Source organism: Ambystoma mexicanum, chromosome 3q, assembly GCF_040938575.1.
Source record: "Ambystoma mexicanum isolate Mex_15411 chromosome 3q, UKY_AmexF1_1, whole genome shotgun sequence".
Lineage (NCBI taxonomy): Eukaryota > Metazoa > Chordata > Amphibia > Caudata > Ambystomatidae > Ambystoma > Ambystoma mexicanum.
The window spans coordinates 327,126,297-327,140,337 of NC_090926.1; the positions used below are offsets into that span (position 1 = coordinate 327,126,297).

The following is a 14,041-nucleotide window of genomic DNA, read 5'->3' on the forward strand; positions in this document are numbered from 1 at the left end:
GCCCAGGAATTCACATCACGTGGCAGGCACTGTCACCCTGTGCCCAGGCACTCCCATTGTTTGCTGGTAGTGTCATGATAAGACTAGAGAGGCAACTGGCATTCCCCGCTCTCTCCGCAACCCGTCACAGACGTCGCCTGCCCCACTATCTTGGTAAAAAGGAGCTGGGGGCGTTGAGCTGGCTCGAGAAATCAGGGATGCAGTGGTCCTTTCCTGCCCAAGCACTCTGGGACCACCAATGGGTGATCAGCCTCACACCCCTGCCCGTTCTCCCTGTACCCTCCTATCCTTCCTTGCTATATAGGCCTTTGGAGTCCTGGCCAATCAGAGGAGCAGCTAGGGGCAGTATAGGTTATGCACAGTGTACACAGGTAGTCGGATACTTATAATGCACTTGAAGCATACAGTGTTTACAGCAAGATCTAGTAGTGGTCCTACATATTGAGTGCCACTCAAGGGATATCGGGGAGTAGATGGAGTTTCACAGGCGACTTAGCTGCAGGGAGAGTGGTTATATTTTTGAACCCAGTAAGGAGGACATTCCATTGAACTGAGCAATGACAGTAAAAGAGTGGAAGTGTGAGGCAGCAAGGGGCGGCGGGGAACTTAGTATGGCACTGGATTTAAAGAGTAGGGGAGAAATGAATGCAAAGGTTCTTTAGATAAGGAGGTGGGGGCTAGACCATTGATACATTTAAGGATGAGGAGAGGGGATTTGAGAAGGAGACAGTGCAGGATAGAGATCCAGTCAGCATGGAGTCAGTGGGTAGAAGAGGTGGGAGATGAATGGGGAGGTTCTAGAGAGTTCGAGTAGCAAAGTTACGAATTTTGTTGAAGCGATGAAAGAAGTAGAAATGGAGACCCAGAAGTAAGCTAGAGCAATACTCAAGACGACTGACCACCGGGGTGGAGAAGGGAATTTGTCTTCAGTTGCTTGTTAAAAGGTGGTCGGTTTTTCTGATGATGAGAGGTTGCGCCTTGCGAGGTGGGAACGGAAGTCATACATCGGTGAAGTTTAGATTTAAAAAGAACATTACAAAAATGTAAAATGAACGAAAAATGTATAATGATAAGTTGATGGCAACTAAGCTCAACTTAGACTTCGAGTCAGTTTTAGGAAGCAAAAACATCTGGCATGTGAACAGCTGCGAGAAATATACTGCATGCAAGAAAAAAAGGAATTGATGAATAAGGGGCAAATCGGATCAAGTGCAAATGTTAGAGGGGAGCTGCGTTAGTAAATGCTCCCCATGTCCCCATTATTGTAGTTCGTGCCAGGCAGAGTAGACTGTGAATGCACACAACACTATTTTAGATGTAGCCATATTGCTGACAAAATATGCTCTGTGCTCGCTGTGAACATTCGCTAGACTCCTAAGGCTGGGTTACCTTATAGGTGCCAACCAGTGTGCTGGGATCTGGGGGGTGCTCCTCCATGTTAGTCACGTGGCTGAGGCTATTTTTTACCCACTCCTCCATGTACTTAAAATGGAGATTTGCCTTGCTCGTTACTCAAAGTCCAGAGAATTTAGATGACTGACCCTTCTGTGTGTGGTGTTGGGGGTGGGGGCGAGAGGGTATGGCTGTAGTGGCCTGAGCCAGTTCTGGCTGGCATTTGCACCCGCCTGTATAGGGGGGATGTGGATTTGGCTTCGTGTGTGTGAAGCCCCTTCCCGAGTGCATGGGGATGCCTGTCAGAATGCAGATCCATGCATTATTAGACGCAATGGTTCCTCCTCAGCTTCCGTTCCGGGGATACAAAGAAATCCCTTACCCACTTACCTTGTTTTGCTGCTGGAACACAAACATGCACACCTGAAAAGCCTGGTGCTGAGGAATGGGAATGAAGGTCTGAACCAACATTATTATTATTATTATTATTATTATTATTAGTGTATTTATTGAAAGCGGGCCTAGCTACGGGAAGCAACAGAGTGCCTTACAATCATATGGGGAATAACATGGTGAGGGGAGCAGAGAAACAAGGGAGTGGGTAGCTAACAATAGGGGAGAGGGAAGGTGGACAGTCTTTTAGCAAGGAATCTACAAAAAATCAGGGGAGAGGGGGAACATTGGGGAGAAGATGGCCCAGTCTCAGGTAGGGCGGGGAGTGCAGGGTATGTGGACCTAATTAGGGAGGAGCCAGTCCTTGAAGAGGAGGGTCTTGAGCCCCTTCCTGAAATGTACAAGTGAGGGGCCAAGCCTGATGCTGACTGTGAGGAGGTTACAGAGTCTTGGGGCATAGACAGAGAAGGCCGGTCTTGTGATACTTTCCATTCTGCACTGGCGGAGTTCAAGTCTGCACATGCCCTTACTTCTGTTTGTTCGTAGGCCTCCAGAGATGCTGAGTTTCTCAGTGAGGTGACATCTCAAGCACTCCAAGAAATTCAGTGGTGAAGCTCTCCCTCTCCACAGACCAAGAAGGAACTGACTATGATGCTCCTTCCCTCTGATCCTGAAGCTCCCAGTCATGACTTCATCGCCTGATTCAGAAGTAGAAGCCCCTTTGCTGCAGATGACCTGGCATTGACTGAAGGGCCTGATTTTCTTCGTTTGGGGTCATCTGGCAAGCACCCTGGTTCCATCTCCCTATCAGTGGAGGCCCAGTGGTTCATGCTGCCATTTGTTATCCGACCTCATTGCCAAAGTCACCAGACCAGGGCTCTGAGGAAGCCTCAGGAAATGCATCCTGACACCTTATGAGGCTTCCCATGGAGGCAAAGTGCCTCATGCTTCATGAACCTTCTTATGTGATCTATTTGGCTCTGTTTGAACGACCAGAAAACGCAGCTACTGCTGTTGGCCACTCAAAGCATGACAAAGATATTGGGAAATAATGATTTGCGATTAGGCTTATTCCATTCCAATAATGAAAAAGGCCAAATCATTAGGTATTTTCCTTAATTCAGACATGAGCATTCATCTCTGAAACGGTTAGTGATTGTCACTATTATTTCAGGTTGCTCCGACAGATTAAACCTTATATCTCGGATACCAACTCTACCACCATCGCAAGAGCGATTATCAGGTGTAAACTAGATCATGGAATTCTAGGCTGCCAGGATAGTGGCTAATGTTGCCAGGCATTTTGAGATTTCTCCTACACTAAAAAAACCTGATTGCTTGCCAATTGCGCAGCGGATCAAATTTAAGCCCCAGATCGCCGATAGTGGTACAAGCCCTCCCGCTCATTGGGTTGCAGCTCACAGCAGCTACTCATCCACAAACGCATTAAGAGTACTGGAGCCGGTGGCAGGTCATTTCAATTTCCGGCACCTGCCCTATGGAACACACTAGGGGCCTCATTACTACCCTGGCGCTAATGGTTTAACGGCGCCGTAAAGAGCGTCGGCGCCGTTAAACCATTAGCGCCTGATTACAAGGTCCCTTAGCGGTTTGGAGGCTTTAACGCCTGCTTTTTGCAGGCGTTAAAGCCTCCAACCTGCTAAGGGACCTTGGAGCTAATTACGGCAACCGTAATTTACGGTGCCGTAATTACGCCTTCCCCATCCCCATTATGCCCTATGGGGCAAAATGGGAATGGGGAAGGGCAAATGGTGAATGGGGAATTACCGCCCCCGCCAACCTTGTGATGGGGACGGTAATTCCGCCATCCACCATGCCGGAGACCGGCCCTAGGTGTGTGCGTTAGATATGATTCCATCCTCTTCTTTTAGGACAAGATTGAAAACTCTTTTCTTCTCTGAATCTTTCACGTAGATGCACTCTGGATTGTTTACTTACTGACCTCTGTAGAACTGTCTTATGTTATTGCTGCCTGTGTTTTTGTTTATGTTGCAGTGCTTCAGTACCTTTGGGTTTTTAGCGCTAAATAAATGAATAGTATAGTTTAGTTATAACACATTTATAGATATGCAAAACGACAGGTTGTTCTGTTAAGATAAAAATAAAATAGTGTGGAGATATGCTTAACTTTTTCCAGCAGAGCAGTGAGAAAAGAGGACATTTTGTGGGCAAGCCATATCTTTAAAGTCGAAGTGGGAATAGGATTGGAGGTGGGGACATGGTGCAGTATTTGCTTCTGTTTTTCTTGCTGCTGTTGCAGGGTAAAGACAAGCAAATGCATAATAGGAGCCTCTGTGCTAAGCAATACAATCTGATTGCTCAGCACCTTTAGCTCCAAGAGGGCATCCAGTACTGAATATGGCGCTCTACATGAACTCCTTAGTATAACAGAGCATAGCATATTTGTGAGGGGGTTGAGGTAAAACCAAGAAAGGGACAACAGTCAGGTAACATTCGCCTTGAGAGATGCACAGGTTATATGATATGATATGATATTTTATTTGTATCGTGCTCATACACAAGTGTTTCAGAGCGTGACAAGGCAAGGGAGGGGAACAAGGGAGAACAAAAAACAAATGATCTTACTAGGCCCAGTGACATTGAGAACGCACAAGTGCATGAGAGAAGGAAAGGGAAAACGTGCAGCAGATCAGCAGGGGAGAGGAGGGGCAAAAAGGAAAGTCTTGAGGTGCTTCCAGAACAGGAGATGGTTCTCCTTAAGTTTCAGAGTGGCAGGGAGGCTGTTCCATAGGGAGGCCCTAGCCGAAGACAGAGATCTACCCCCAGCTCATTTCTTTGAAAAACTTCTAACCCTGAGGGAGTTAGAGGTAGAGGAGCGAAGAGGTCGAGAGCAGAGGTATTTATGGAGGGATAGCTGAAGGTATTTTGGACCCAGGCCCCAGAAAGCCTTGTGGACAATGCAGAGGATTTTGAATTTAATCCTTGCGTCCACTGGGAGCCAGTGGAGAGATTTCAGGGCTGGAGAGATATGATCCCAGGGCTTGAGGCCAAGGACAAGTCTTGCAGTCCGGTTCTGGATGAGTTGTATAGGGCGGAGAGTAGAGGCAGGTTAATTTACAAAGAGGCTGTTACAATAGTCCAACATAGAAAGAACCAGGGCTTGGGAGACAGTGAGCTTCTGGGGGAAGGAGAGGAAAGGCAGAGTACTTCTGAGGAGGTGCAGTAGGAAGTTTAACTTTTTAGAGACATCAGAGATGTGGGCAGAGAATGAAAGCGTAGAAAGAAAGATGACCCAGAGGTTCTTAGCCTCGGAGGTGGGGGTAGGAGGAGGGCCAAGGGAGGCTGCCCAGAGAGTGAGGGGAAAGGAGGGTGAAGGTGTGCAGATGAGGAGGATCTCTGTCTTGCTGGCATTTAGGCATATATGGTTGGCAGCACACCAACCCTGAATGGCAGTTAGGCAATCTGAGATGAGAGAAGGAGAGGAGGTGGCAGAGGGAAACCTGAAAATGAGTTGAGTGTCATCAGCATAGCACTAGAAATTGGAACAGAAAATGGCAATGAAGTGGGCGAGAGTTGGCAGGTATTGGTTGAACAGCAAGGACGAGAGGTCAGACCCCTGGGAACACCACAGGTAGAAAGGGAGATAGACGAAAGGAAGGACCCATGTTGGACCTGGGGGAGGAGGTCGATCAGAGAGGAAAGAGGTCAGCCAGGCCAGAGCATGATCGGTGATTCACAGGTTGTCACAGAGACGGTTGAGCAGGATGGTGTGGTTGACCGTGTTGAAGGCAGAAGAGAGATCAAGAAGGATGAGGACAGAGGGAATGTTAAAGTCAAGGTTGGAGAGCAGATCTTCACAGATGTTCAGGAGAGCAGTTTTACATGCTTCTGGCAGCTCTAAAGCCAGAATGATGGCCGGGGAGACAGCTAACAGAGTCAGAATGAAGGTTAAGTTGAGAGATGGCCAGCTTTTCCAGGAGTTTGCCCAGAATAGGAGTAATGGAAATTGGGCAATAGTTAGCCGGACAAGAAGGATCATCTGTGGGTTTCTTGAGAAGAGGATGCACAAGGGAGTGCTTCAGAGGGGAGGGGAAGGCTCCTGGGGCAAAGGAGTGGTTGCTGAAATTGGCAAGGGTCCACAATGTACATAGGGTCAAGCATAGGCCATGGGTGAAATCACACCACTTTTTAGAGGTACTAAATTTAACTGGGGTTTTGGGTGGTAGAGGCTTATTTTAAACCAGCGACCTGTGTCTTTCAAGTTTCTCTGGTGTCGCGCTAGTGTGTTAATTGGTAGGGAAGGACCAGTCCCCTCCTTCCCTTGGTTGCAAAGTGAAGGGGTTTAAACACACTTCGAGACTGCGCCACCTCCTGTTGTCGTTTTGAAAAATAATTTTCCCACACTGTAGTAAAGTTTGAGCCAATTTATTCATTGATAGCTCTTACTGCCCATTTGACCATTGTTGACACGTGTTTCAGCCTCTCAAGGGCCTTTTTCAAAACAAAAGATTAATCCCAAGGGCAAGGTTATTGTACCAAAAGAATGTTTTCCTTTTCTCTAAATAACAAAAATAACACCAAATGTACGTATCATGAAAAAAATGACCACACACAAATAAACATAGTCACATATAATGAGTTATTCACAAAAAACGATTTGTAAAAGAGTACAAGGAAAAAATGGAGAAGGATGGAGAGAGAAAAGAGAAAATAACAGAAAAAAGAAAATTAGAGATTGTGCTATGAAATGCGCTTTCAAAACATTTCCACATGTTTAAACCTCATAATTCAATTGCAATCCAACTTAAACCAATCTTTTTTAACATCATTTCAAAAATGTTGTTGTTGAAAATAGCAATCGTATGAACCAGAGTGCACCTGCATAATATTATCCTTAACCTGCAGTATTGTAGTATAATTCACACACCACTGTTATAATTTACCGCGTTTGTGCATCTGGGAAAAATATATATAAATTAACCTAATTGTGGAACCTCTATTCCACTCCCTTTCTGTGATGGATGTAGTCGACTGCTTATACAAAGTAAATATTCAATTCATGTATGAATAAATAGAGGCTTACCCGAAAAGTCACTTTCACAAAAAGTCATGGGTTAATCCCTGTGGAGCAAAAACAAAGGCGAGTGTGTTCAACTTCTTAACAAAGCATCATAGTTGGCGCTAAAAACCATTTCCCCGCCTTTTCTTAACTTAATCCTCGCTCGAGCAAAATATATGGCGTATCTAATCCCTATTTCATGCCATATTCGTACTCTTGAAACCCCCTACGGGCCGCGCACATTGAATGTATCTCCTCATCCCCTGTCCTCGCTTACCGTTATCTCCCAGCTGCTATTCCTCGCGTCGGCGGGCAAACTGTTCCGAGACAGTGCCTAACGCGTACATAGATGTTTGTAGGTTGCCAAGGCAACCTCACTACTTAGTCCCTTGTTACTGTTACTCGCGTCGTATTTTATGGCGGCCATCTTGTAGTGGACCCAATAGCGGTGATCCCATATAATGTAGATTCCATCCCCGGTTGTTTAAACCTTCACATGTTTTGATTCATCTATGTTTGTGTACTATTATGCCTGATATAAATTTGGGACAATGATGTCAAAAAAAATGTGCTTACATATCAGTCTAGAGTATACGATGTTTGATACAGGTGGAATCCCGAAAGTCTGATGACTGAAGAAAGGAATCATGCAGCATGAACAGTAAGTCATGTGCACTCTAGTGAGAAGCAACATAAAGATTTAACAGTTTTTCTTTTTGAACTACAGATTCTTAGTTTAAATCGTTTTGCCGCAGTGGCGCCCATGAATTAGGGTCAGGAGTAAATAAGAAAAAAAAATTTGACATTATTGTCCCGAATTTATATGCCTAACACTAGCAGACCAGGGAACACTGATCACTAGACTTAATGCTTAACCTCTTGACAAATGCATTAGAATACTTGCTATTTTGGCATTTGTAATTTTAGATATGCTTATAGATTTTTCGTTGCATATTAACGTTGTTCTTTATTGAGCTATTAAGACACAATCATCCAGCATTCAGGCATAATAGTACACAAACATAGATGAATCAAAACATGTGAAGGTTTAAACAACCGGGGATGGAATCTACATTATATGGGATCACCGCTATTGGGTCCACTACAAGATGGCCGCCATAAAATACGACGCGAGTAACAGTAACAAGGGACTAAGTAGTGAGGTTGCCTTGGCAACCTACAAACATCTATGTACGCGTTAGGCACTGTCTCGGAACAGTTTGCCCGCCGACGAGAGGAATAGCAGCTGGGAGATAAGGGTAAGCGAGGACAGGGGATGAGGAGATACATTCAATGTGCGCGACCCGCAGGGGGTTTCAAGAGTAAGAATATGGCATGAAATAGGGATTAGATACGCGATATATTTTGCTCGAGCAAGGATTAAGTTAAGAAAAGGCGGGGAAATGGTTTTTAGCGCCAACTATGATGCTTTGTTAAGAAGTTGAAAACACTCGCCTTTGTTTTTGCTCCACAGGGATTAACCCATGACTTTTTGTGAAAGTGACTTTTCGGGTAAGCCTCTATTTATTCATACATGAATTGAATATTTACTTTGTATAAGCAGTGGACTACATCCATCACAGAAAGGGAGTGGAATAGAGGTTACGCAATTAGGTTAATTTATATATATTTTTCCCAGATGCACAAACGCGGTAAATTATAACAGTGGTGTGTGAATTATACTACAATACTGCAGGTTAAGGATAATATTATGCAGGTGCACTCTGGTTCATATGATTGCTATTTTCAACAACAACATTTTTGAAATGATGTTAAAAAAGATTGGTTTAAGTTGGATTGCAATTGAATTATGAGGTTTAAACATGTGGAAATGTTTTGAAAGCGCATTTCATAGCACAATCTCTAATTTTCTTTTTTCTGTTATTTTCTCTTTTCTGTCTCCATCCTTATCCATTTTTTCCTTGTACTCTTTTACAAATCGTTTTTTGTGAATAACTCATTACATGTGACTATGTATATTTGTGTGTGGTCATTTTTTTCATGATACGTACATTTGGTGTTATTTTTGTTATTTAGAGAAAAGGAAAACATTCTTTTGGTACAATAACCTTGCCCTTGAGATTAATCTTTTGTTTTGAAAAAGGCCCTTGAGAGGCTGAAACACGTGTCAACAATGGTCAAATGGCCAGTAAGAGCTATCAATGAATACATTGGCTCAAACTTTACTACAGTGTGGGAAAATTATTTTTCAAAACGACAACAGGAGATGGCACAGTCTCGAAGTGTGTTTAAACCCCTTCACTTTTTAGAGGTAGGTAGGTGGAATGGGAATGATTCTAACTCCTCAGAACTGGGACCAAGCATTGTCTCATGCTTGCCAATAACTGTGGGATTCTGACACATTGTCATCGTCTTGTAGGCTCCTGTGAGGGCTCCTTCAGCACCATGTTCGACTGGGTTCGGAGGGAAACCAGTCCTCGAGGGGAGGCCCTCTACCGCTTTAACACCTACTTCTTCAAGGACAGCTGGTACTGGATGTACGAGAACCGGAGCAACCGCACGCGCTTCGGAGACCCTATCCCAATCCGTGCCGGCTGGCGCGGACTACCTGAAATGGACATTGATGCATTTGTGCACGTGTGGACCTGGAGCAAGGATGCTCAGTATGTGTTCAAAGGTACGGCTCAGCAATTTGAAGAACGACAGAATAATGTAGTAACCAAATAGATGGGCTATGCATGTGGGTCCAAATTACTAATTGTAACTCTGCTTTTTGGGATTCACATGTTAAGTTCTTGAAACAGGCTTCTGCTCCTTTGGCAGTCAGGGGCCAGAGATACAGCTTAATTAGCGCATTGAGTGTGGAAGCACATATATTAAGGTCTGTTACAGTGACACCTGCTGGGTGCAGCTGGAAGTGGTGCTAAAGTACTAAGCTTTGGGGGTGTGGGGGAAAAGCCTTGCAGTGACACCTGCTGGCTCGGGCTGGTAGTGCTGCTAAAGTACTTAGCCCCTGGGAAGCCTTAAAGTAGAGATGTGATGGATGCAGCTGGAGGACTGCTGCCAAAACAATTCAACCTCTGAGGAAGGCAGGCTAAGCCATGTTGTGATAGAGACAGGTGTTGCCCCCTAGCCCCGGAGTACTAATCACAGCCCTAATGTTGGAAAAGCTCAGTATTCCTCTTACAGCGACACCTATTAGCCAGCACTAGGGGTGCTGCTGGCGTATTCATGCGTGCTGCAGAGGAAGAGTCCACTTACACCCCCTACTGGCCAACACTGGTAGTAGTGATATAATAAAACAGCCCCTGGAGCCGGGAGCCATGCATGTCTCTCACAAGGGGTAAGACAGATGAAGAAGCAGAGTTTGTAAGGGGGAAATCGACAAGTACTTCTTTTAGAGTATTGACTGCTGGCTAAGGATGGGACTGTTGCTAATGTAATACAGTCCCCATTAGGGAGAGTTCATTGCTGCACTTACAGGGATCCCCCAAATCATCTGTATGCATCATCAAATTGAGGTCCAAGAGTCTGTAAGAGAAGAGGTGATTCTATTATGGAGAGTGTTAGTAAACTGACCTGATTCCACGGACTCTTTTTTGCCAGGTACCCAGGTGTGGCGCTATGACCCGGATAAGGACATTGCGTTTACAGAGGACGCGCAGGGTAAGCGCTACCCTCAGCTCATCAGCGAGGCCTTCCCAGGAATCTGCGGCCCTATCGATGCAGCTGTCTTCGACAAGAAGGATGGCCTCATCTACTTCTTTCGAGGCAGCAATGTACGCGGTCACTGGTGATCATTCTATTTGCTTGGCTTTTTGACGTAATTTGCTTAAAATATCTCATCGCCTTTGAGTACAGAGCTCAGCCACCTTGTTTGATGTCATCTGTTACTTGCCACACTCAATAAACTGACTTTATTTTGGCCCGCCTTTTCCAAAAGCATGTTCTCTGGATCTTGGCTGTGAATGCAGTGTGCGTGCTGGTGTTGTACATGCAGTCACGAGGAGTCCTGGGATTGGCTATGTGCATTGGTAAGGTCCCCAAATGATGACAATTATCCCCACTTCTGGAGACACTGCACCAGTGAACTTCCTCTCACCTGCTGAGGAAATTCTCACAGTGACCTGTTTACACACTAAAGAATGTTGGTAGCACACATGGGTGCTCCATATCCACCATCACCAACTCCGATCCCCCTCCGCCTCTCCATACCTTTTTAGTTTAAAATAACAATGCCACTGTTTAGCCAGTGGTCTGAGGTTCATGTTCCCTTTTCCAGTGGCATAGAAAGTGGTGAGTCTTTGCAGACCATTGGGCACTTGCTTACACCATTGTGGAAAATCTACATACAGATGCCAAACCACGCAGCGAGCAAGGAGCTGTCCCTCCCACCTTCAAAACAGCAGCTGTCAACCCTCTCCATAGAAACCAGACAGACAAAGCAAATGACGCAACAACATACTATTCAGTCTCCCACACACCTCCCATCACCAAAATCCTCAAAAACGTGGATCTACCAACAGTCACCTCCACTAGTCACAACCCAGAGTCGGGCCAATTAGAGGAACGAAAATCCACACTATGCTCGATATGGGGCATACTTACGAATGACGGGGATACCGAATCACCCAGTGCACTTGACCTATGGGACATTTTGGCTACCTCCAACACCACTGGTTACAAGATTCTCCCAAAAATGCTCGAAGACGTTCAAGTAAAGGCAATAGCCCTAGGCTGGATCGCATCATTTCTGTCTGAGAGAACAGAAACAATACTCCTGGCCCCTTTCAATGCACGTCCTCGCACGCAACCTGACATGCAGATGGATCAAGCCTGTCAACTCCATTTATCAATATTTACGTGACTCTCCAACTGGCTTCTTCATAACTGAGCAAATGATACTCAAATCATTTATTAACTCAGAAACGACCCAACAACAAACTTCCCAGACCTCGGCACATGCCCTAAACACATGGACCCCTGCATGACTTCAAACATACGTGCACCCAATCCAAAAGAGAGCTTATGATCTTTGTTATGACACCACCAAACCCCATACTAATCCTCGGGCTAGAGTTAATAGGCGCTCAAAGACTGCTCACTAAAATTCTTAGGATCGTTGGCATCACAGTGAATAGCGATATTATGCTACAGCCACATGTTAGAGCCATTGTAAGGGGCTGTTTCTTCCTAATCCAGACTATCCGAGGACTCATGCCTTATCTGACCTACATGAATAGGACCATGGAACTAGACTATGCCAACAGCCTCTGCATTGGACTCCTAGACGATCTAATCAACAAACTACAAAGAGTTCAAAATGCAGCAGCCATATTGCTAAGCCTAAATCGAAATGAGGACATCATTCCAGACCTTTGCACACACCACTCCCAAAGAGGATCCCCTGCAGAACTCTTTGCATCATCCACCATGCCTTCCACTGCAGGAGGCCGGGTGCATCAAAAGGAAATGTACACATTACCTAAAGTTGAAGAAACGTCAATCCATCAATGGGGCCCTCGTGACAGTGCCAGGTTTCAATCAGAAATGGCATGGGGGATGTTCCTTCTTCCTAGCAACCAAACTCTGTAAGTCCATTCCCAAACACCTATGCACAGAAGACGAGCATGTGGTCTTCAGGAAACAACAAAAAACCTGGCTGTTCAAGAGCAGCATGAGACAAGAACCGGAATCTACCCAACTGAGGCCAGCATTAGGCCAACACTGAAAAATACAGCCAATCACACGCCTATCTGCAGCAATATCCTCCCAATGGATGTCAGTCCCGAAAGTCCTCTGTTCATACGAGGAACCCATGCACACCATGCTGACTAAGGATACTGAAAAACGAAGTCACCTTGGGCAGACACTACAAAAGCAAAGGGGATTCAAACAAATACTTGCATACATTTCCATCAAACCACCCAACTCATCGCCCCAAATTTCACAAAGTACTTCAATGCCAAATGGTGCCCAACGTCTCACTACATCTACATGCATTCTTCATTTGTCCACCCTTCTTCTCTCTGACTAATTGAATTCCTTCAAAATTTTACCACAACTTTGCACTACACAAATCCCCCACACATGAAAGCCACAGGCGTATTAGTTACCACATCAACATGAATTGACTAGACCAGGGCTGTCCAACTCCAGGACTCAATGGTTGGAAACCTGAAGGGTTTTCAGGGTATCCCTCATTAATATTCATGAGCAAAAATGGGTATATATTTAGAATCATTGTATGCAAAAATATCTCATTAATATTATTGAGGGGTATCTTGAAAATCCAACATGGATCCGGCCTTTTAGGCCTGGAGTAGGACAATCCTGGACTAGGCTTTCCTCTGTAGTAGCCATTTTATGTTCAGCAGCTAACCTTACCCAAACCACTGTAACCTATCTGATTTTGGGCTCTCCCCTTGGGAGAGCATACTCCCACGTATCGCTCCAAAACCCATAGAAGCAGAACAGGTATTTATGAGCTGCACTCATCAACACCATAGGTTTTGCATCTGCCTTTCCCGCTATCCCAACAATGCTTCCCTCCGAATTCTCTTATGGAGCCACATGCAACACAGCCAACTCACTCAAAATATAGATTAAAGGGGGACAAGAGTAAACTAAAATGTCTTCTCTGAGAGATAGCGGGAGTCAGAGAGAAAGCTAGATGGAGGAGGACAGAGGGCGAGAGAGACAGAGAGAGAGAAAATGTGGGGATCCTCTAGACTGTACAGCACTGTGGCACTAACTGCAATTTAATACAGGTGCTGAAAAGGGAGCCATGGGAGTTTGCAATTCATTGGAAACAAAATCCAGAGTCTACTGCTAAGGTCTGTTGAGTCTCATAGACCGAAGATTGTATGGCAAAAACATGCCGAGAGCAATACATCGAGAAAGAGGGAGCGAGCGGGGTGGGGCCTTGGATAAGAGGTGGAGTAACTCTGGAAAGAACAGTTGTTGCTGGCTCATTTAATTAAACACTCCCATTAGAAACTCAGATCTTGCCGAGGCTGAGAGCAGACACAAAACCATCTCTGGTCATTTCAGGCTGGCTCCAGGCTATCACATGCCCACTCCCTCCTCTCCCCGAGGAGAAGCCACGCCCCGACAAGAGCATGCCGTACACAGCTCAGAGAGCGTGAGAGAGAGGAAGGCGAGCAAGGGTGGACTGGCCTATAGAGAACTCTGGAGATTTCCTAGTAGGCACCCGGAGCAAGGGTGGACTGGCCTATAGAGAACTCTGAAGAT

At 45.4% G+C, this 14,041-nt stretch overlaps 1 protein-coding gene across 1 annotated transcript in view; it reads left to right on the top strand.

Annotated features, from left to right (window-relative positions):
• The window catches only part of LOC138582539 (matrix metalloproteinase-21-like), a 205,475-nt gene that overhangs the window by 187,357 nt on the left and 4,077 nt on the right, over positions 1–14,041 (top strand). The window contains exons 6-7 of the mRNA XM_069653910.1: positions 9,207–9,464; positions 10,394–10,566. Of these exons, the coding sequence (XP_069510011.1) occupies positions 9,207–9,464; positions 10,394–10,566 (431 nt within the window). The remainder of the gene's footprint in view (positions 1–9,206; positions 9,465–10,393; positions 10,567–14,041) is intronic.